General features: G+C 26.7%; 1 protein-coding gene across 1 annotated transcript; it reads left to right on the top strand.

Moving 5' to 3' along the window:
* Nucleotides 1-696: 696 nt before the first annotated feature.
* On the top strand, nt 697-7268 carry LOC100212437 (KICSTOR complex protein ITFG2). The gene is made up of 6 exons (XM_065796178.1): nt 697-903; nt 1105-1271; nt 2963-3143; nt 5983-6272; nt 6425-6502; nt 6605-7268. The coding sequence occupies exons 1-6, from the start codon at nt 756-758 to the stop codon at nt 7253-7255; spliced, it is 1515 nt and encodes a 504-aa protein (XP_065652250.1). The 5' UTR covers nt 697-755; the 3' UTR covers nt 7256-7268.
* The last annotated feature ends 588 nt before the right edge of the window (nt 7269-7856 follow it).

Raw genomic sequence — 7856 nt, 5'->3', positions numbered from 1 at the left:
ATTTAAGCAATGACAAATATAAAATAGACACATCACATAAACATAGTAAACAAAACACAAATAAATCAGAGAAAACAAAAAATAAAGATCTTTATAAAATACTGAAACACTAAAAAAAATATATACAAAATAAGTATTATTTACTAAACCAAAACAATAACATATAATATTTAAAACATAAATAATAAATTGCATAAATAAATGAAATTACAAAATAAAACAACTTACAAAGAAATGAGGCGTGAGAAAAGAAAATGCAATAATGCTCATGTCTAAATATAATAAATGTAATGATAGTTCATAAAACCTCTCTTCAGAATTGCGTCTATTAATTAATAATTGTGTTATTACTTTGATTGTGAGTTTGATTTACTTAAATTCTTTTTTTATATATATATTATTTTTTGTTTATTTTATATTTATTTATTTTTATTAATTGAGTATTTTTTTAAAGTACAGTACACCTGTTTTTTTATGTTTTGAATCTTTTTTTTAACCTACTACTTAAGAATTTTACCATTTTTTAATCTTTATTAAATTTTAGAGTATTTTTTTTATATTGTTTTTTGTTTATTTTACATTTATTTATCTTTTTTAATTGCGTATTTTTTTAATGTACATTACACCTAATGTTTTTAATCTTTTTTTTATCTACTACTTAAGAATTTAATCATTTTTTAATGTTAATTAAATTTAGAGTATTTATATGTCTTTAAAATGATAATATGTCTTTAAAATGATAATATGTCTTTAAAATGAGATCTATATCGCTGGTTCAGAAAGTTGAAATAGACTTTAAAGGAACTGTGTTTCAAAATGCTGTAGCTTTAGTTGATGTTGACAATGATGGACACAATGAACTTTGTGTTAGCAACACAAATGGTGATTTGCATATTTACAAAGGTATTATTGAATGTAATTGAAAGTATTACAGACATAACTAAGAAAATTTAATAATTTATAAATTACAATAATATAATAATAATTGATATAATGATAATCACTATAGAAGTTTAAAAAATGTTTAAAATTATTAGTTAAGATTATTTTTTCATTTGTTCTTTAAACAATGATAGTAAAATTTAATAAAACTTAAATTTTAAGGTATCCAATCGAAACAGGTTTGGCAAGCTAAAGGTCTTGGTTCCGTAATGGTTTTATGCGGTGGTTGTTTGCGTGACTCAGATGAAGTTGTATTAATAACTTTAGATAGGGAAGGTCGATGTCACATGTTTGATGCACCTAATCAAATAAATAAGACAGCAAAAGAGGTTTACTTTTAATTGATTGTATTAATTTTGTATATTTAGTTTTCCCAGTTAAAAATCAGTCATAGATGATTGTTTTCAAATTTTTTACAGCAATAATTATTTGTGATATCATATCTACGTTGAAAAAATGTTGTTAAGATGTCTTAATAATATTTAGCTTTGAGACTGCGATATGTAAATATAAAATAAATTAATAGAAAGAAAGAAATATTAGAGATATAAATAGCAATTAACATTTAGTAACCAACAGTGGCTTGCTTTTGACTGGAGCTAAGGCTAGACTTAATAAAAAAAGTCTGGGACTGGGTTTGTAGCTAGGGTTGATCAAATGTTATAAATCATTTATCAGTTTTTAAAGTTAATATTTAAATAAGTTATTGAGGAAAGAGTGAAAAATGTATAATTAAAATTTCAGAGTGGATTTCATCATTATCATTTCCATCAGCATCATTATCATTTGTTTAACCCTTTTACTTTGTTGTTCTAATAGTCCATATGTAATACTCACTATCTTGTATATTTTCTCTTTTTACTTCCAAATGCTCATGTTTTATGTTGTGCAGTTTTCCTTTTTTCTTCTTCAGAGAGAGTATTGTTAATTTCTTATTTCTTATTGTATCATTATACTTTACATGTTATTTATCTACTTATATGTTATACATCTACTTATATGTTATATATCTACTTATATGTTATATATCTACTTATATGTTATTTATCTACTTATGTGTTATTTATCTACTTATATGTTATTTATCTACTTATATGTTATATATCTATTTATATGTTATAAATCTACTTATTTATTATTTGTATCATTATACTCTACATGTTAAAACTACCTTGACCATCCCTGATGGATCTTTCAGATACATTAAGTATTCACAATAACTAAATTTAGAACTCGTTTTTTTGTTTCTTTTACTAATGACACAAATCAATCTGGTCATAATTTTGTCTGTTCTTTCTGTATTTTCATAATAACTACACACTAGACTTATCGTTTGGATGTTATGGTGTTTTCTTTTAATCTTTAACAATGCCACATTATCAATCCTGCCACACAGTCTTCTCAATCTTTGTCATCTTCAAAAAGGATTAAGGATTAAATATTCTAAAGTTTAAAGTTCAATTAATGTTTTTACTGAATTAAAATACCCGAACTGTTTTTTTTTTTAGATATATTTAACTTAATCATAGGTTTTACTTATTTTTGTTTCGGTGCCATATTCACCACTATCAAAGTGAAAAAGTATGTGCTTCATTAAATCATTTACAAAAAATAGTAGTTGATATTATTTCTATTCGTAGCTTTACCTTTCATTTATAACATAATTCAGAAATATTTTGATCCGGTACTTATATTGTTAGATATGTTACATATATTGTTAGATTTAACTAATTAATTTTGCAATATTTAGTTTAAAATAGGTTTTTCTTTAGTTTATCAATGATTTTAAAATTCAAATACTAATTTTCAAAGTTACTCATAGTAAAACAAAATTTGTGGTAGATTGGGATTTCATCTACTCCTCCCCCCTAATTAATTATTTACCCTCACCCCTCCTTCACACAAATACCTCTTTTTGAAAAATATCTATTGATTCTTGAAAAGTTGATAATCGGTACAATTTAATTGCTTTAATTAAGTTTATAAAATAAATATGTTCTTTCAGCTGATTATAATTTAGTGCCTTTTACCAAAAGATTTTTCTGAGTTATCAACTGACTTACGTATACTAAGCATCGATAAATTAGCAAGTAATGCAAAAGTTGCTATTGTGGAAGATATTGATGACGACGGTGTTGCCGAACTAATTATTGGGTCAACAGATCGTTTTGTACGTATATACAAATGGAGTATTGACAATGGTTTGTTCGTTACATTTTTGTTTCTAATTTAAGCACTTTATTCTATAACTAGTGATCGACCGAAACAGAAAAAATGCAGAAACCGAAATAAACCGAAATTTCGGGTACTCAAATTTGGTGCCGAAACCGAACATTTCGACAAATATTTTACCGAAACCGATACCGGCATTTCAGCTAGTCAAAATTTATTTTAGTAAAAAAATTGAATTAAAAATGCAATTTCATATTTGTTGCTTTTTTACCGGTTTTTACATCCATTTAAAACAAACATGACATCCATTTAAAACAACCATGACATTTATTTAAAACATCGTGCCAATCAATTAAAACAATCGTGATTTTCAATTAAAACATTAAACGCATGCGCAATCTCAACATTCTATATTATTTAAAAAAAAAGGTTTTATTTTAATATATATTTTTATTTTTTTATTCAATTTTTGAAAATTATTTAAAATTTTTTTATTATTTAAAATAAAGTGTTTATTTTCCAATTACTGTCGAGGTATGTCATCTGACCTAAGACATGCTTCAAAAAAGCTTTCGCACTGTGTGTAATAGTTCGATAAGTTAACATTAGGAATAGATAAGCATGCCTCACGCATTCTTGTAATTAGTTCATTTCTTCCAGCTGGGGCCGTATTTCTTCGCACGTTATTCTTAAGATAAAAAAAATCTCTTCACACGGATTCAAGAATGGTGAATATGGTGGCAAATATTTTATTTGAATGTTCTGAGCCCTCATCTCAACATTATGACGTATTCTGAAATTATCTATCACCAGGGTGAATTCTTCCTCTGTCCCTAAAACTCGTACAACTTCATCAGTATATATTTTTGAAACAAAACTGTGTTGAATGACACACTGACAGCTTCGCAGTGAATATTTAAACCATTGACGGCTAATATCATCGAAACGTTACGCTGCCTAGGGCGAATAATCAGGTTTGGTGTTACTCCTCTTCTTGCCCATGAATGACTGCGAAACATGTGTAAATTAAATGGACTTTCATCAATAAAAACAATATTTCGATAGCGATGAATAGGCGAGACTGAAGTATACCACCTAACATATTCAATTCGAAGATTTTTTACATCATTGTCGCTTCTCTTTCATAAATGTGTCGAGTAATTTTATATGTGTATCCAAGATTGGTCACCCATCTCCAGACAATTTTAATCGAACATTTACATTTAAAACATGTTTAATTTCAATTATAGTTGTCGTTGTGTTATCGTTTATAAGCTCTTTAATTCTTCTTCTAATCTCTTCATTATAAATAACGTGACGAGCGCCACCTCTAGAATCAGGACGTGTTGAATTCGTTTGATCGTATCTTCTTAAAATTGATTGTATTGTGTTTCGATTAACTCATGTTAACGATGAAGCTTCAGATTGAGTTTTTCCTTGATCAACGACTAGATTTACAACAATTTATATCTCCTATGTTTTGGGAAACGGAATTTCGCGGCATGAAGATTCAGATTGAGTTTTTCGCGCCAATGAAGTTTCAGATTGAACTTTTCTTTGATCAACGACCAATCTCAAAACAAATTTTCGCGTATTTTGGCAAACAGAATTTCGCTGCATGTTTTAATGAAAATCTGATATCCACATGCGCTAAATATTTTAATAGGAAATCATGGTTGTTTTAATTATCATCATGCATGCTTTAATTGAACTGATGTTCAATTAATTAATTAAAGTTTCATGGTTGTTTTGCCAATACAGTATGTGTATAAAAAATATGTAAAAAAATATGGTTTTGCATCCATTTAAAGCAAACATGACATCCATTTAAATTTAAAATAAATTCCATAAAATTAAAATAAATTAATATAATATTAATAAAAAATAAATTTAAATAAATAAATATATAAATAAAACCTGTTGAGAATGTGGTACATTCTCAACAGGTTTTATTTTCAATTAAAACATTACACATGCGTTAAATGTTTTAATTGAAAATTAAAACATTACACATGCGTTAAAAGTTTTAATTGGTTGGCACGATGTTTTAAATGAATGTCATGGTTGTTTTAAATGGATGTCATGTTTGTTTTGAATGGATGTAAAAACCGGTATACTCGTATTATGTTAGAATTAATTACGCGTGTATCCCTAATTGAGATTTAATACATAAGTTGGCGATATAAGTTAATAGCGAAATTTAACAACTGGCAGATTCTCTCTACAAAACAAGATTTTTTTGAGGTATTAGGCCGGGTGAATAAAAATGAGCAATTGCTTTTACTCAGTAATTGGTCAGCTTTACGTGAATAAAAAATTCACCAATTTTTCTTAAGTTTTAGTAAAGCTGAGCAATTACTGAGTAAATTGCTTAACTTTACGTGAATAAAAATTTGAGCAAAACTGCTAAAGTTTTTATTTGCGTAAAGCTGACCAATTACTGAGTAAAAGCAATTGCTCATTTTTATTCAACCGGCCTATTTTGTGGAAGTTCTCGATATTTTTGTAAAAATTCTTAAAATATTTTGTGAAAATATTAAAAAATAACTGTTTTTCTATACGAGATAAAAATCGGTTTTCAGTATGTTTTTCAACCGAAATTTTGCTTTTTACCGAATTTATAAAAAGTACTGAAACCGAAATTTCGGTATCGGTTTTTATTGAAACTTCGGCCGAAACCGATACCGAAACAAAATTTTGGTTGATCACTACCTATAACTTTTTTTTTTCTGTACTTACAATTTATTGAAGTAATTTTTCGCGTGCTTTAAAAGGTTTCATATCTCTTTAAAAGCTTAATTTGACGTAAGGATAAAACTTTTACTTTAACATTTTACGTACTTTTAACATTTTGCGTTAATCTTTTAGATAATGCATCTCCAATTGGTTTTAACACATTTAAAGATTCGTACGTCGACAAAGAGGAAAGATTGCGATCAAGCAGTATTTCTATCAAAGATCCAAGAGAAGCGAATGCTGGTCCATGCCCTTCTATGACGACTAAACAATTTAACCAAGAGACTAAATCTTTTTTTCTCCCGGGTCAATCTTCTGGGGCTTGTCGCACTGGAGTTGGTCATTTTGTTTTAGTAAAAGAGTTTTCTTTGTTTGCTCAAGTTGGCTCTATTGCTGTTTGCAGAACGGACGGATTGAACCAGGTTTATGTTCTTCAAACTTTTTTTTTTGTTGTTGTTACATTTAATTAATTTTGATTTTATTAGCTATAATCTATCCATTATTTGCCATATTGTTGATTATTTTGTTTTGCTGAAATCGGTAAATGCTAATTTTAAAATTTATTGCATCACAGGTTATTGCATCACAACCAAATGGTGGTTATTGTATTCTGGGCGGGTTTAACGGACAAAATGAGTGTGCTGATTCCCCGGTATAGGTTTTACCACGTAGATAAAAAGTTTGCAGCATTTAGTTTGTTTTACTGAAACCTTTTCCTTAAACTCAGTGTAATTTTTTAATCCTGTTTTTTTAGGATTCTCCTGTTATTATGGAATCCTGTTCGTTGACTAAACAAGAGTCTTATCCAACATTTTATCCCATTAGACCAAAATCTACTCAACTTAATCACACGGGTACAGAGGTTATTGGTGGGATTAAACGTCAAGGTAACACCAGCGGTGTTTTAGCTATATGCACTGAAGATGGCTATTTTGCTATTCTTGACAACTCAGTTCAATCAAATAAGCATACCGTAAAAAGAAGATCTCAGCACCAATGGCTGACAATGTCTAAACTTGATGTAACCCGAAATGGAGATGAAGAGGTCATTTTATGTGCTACCAGCGGGGTTACCTACGTTATTGATAAGTTTCGAGATATAGTTTGCTTTGAATTTAGTGAAAACGTCGCTGCATTTTGCGCTGGAAGTTATGCAACTGACGTTAACATATCAAAACCTTGTTTTTGCTATGTTACATTAAGTGGTCGTATTTTTTTATATTACGACGTGCTAGTTGACACAATGAAAGTAAAATGTGTTCACGAGGCTTTAATCAATAAAATTCAACAAAAACCTGAACTAGCATATCTTTTAGACTCTCTAAAGTTGCCTAACGGTGAAATTGACCATAACAAAGTTCAAAATTTAGTAAAAAATTTATGGTCAGAAAAACTTGACTTTTGATTTAAATGCCTTACTTTAATTTTTTTTAATTCTGAAGTGTGTGTGTGTGTGTGTTTATATATATATATATATATATATATATATATATATATATATATATATATATATATATATATATATATATATATATATATATATATATATATATATATATATATATATATATATATGTATATATATATATATATATTTATATATATATATATATATATATATATATATATATATATATATATATATATATATATATATATATATATATATATATAACTTAATCAATTTAATTAATTTTTGCCCTGTTCGTTTAAAAATATTGAGTACTTTATTTGGTAAAATACATTTAAAATTATTCATATATACGTAAATACATATATATATATATATATATATATATATATATATATATATATATATATATATATATATATATATATATATATATATATATATATATATATATATATATATATATATATATATAGAAACACACACACATTTAAGAAGAAAATATATGTAAATGTATAAATATATTATAAATGTATAAATGCTAAAACTCATAATATTTTTTAAATTAGTTAAACTATTTGAATTGAATCAACTA

This window comes from Hydra vulgaris, chromosome 04, assembly GCF_038396675.1.
Source record: "Hydra vulgaris chromosome 04, alternate assembly HydraT2T_AEP".
In the NCBI taxonomy this organism is placed as follows: Eukaryota; Metazoa; Cnidaria; class Hydrozoa; order Anthoathecata; family Hydridae; genus Hydra; species Hydra vulgaris.
Note: the sequence above shows the minus strand (reverse complement) of the source record. Positions and strands in the feature narration are given on the sequence as shown.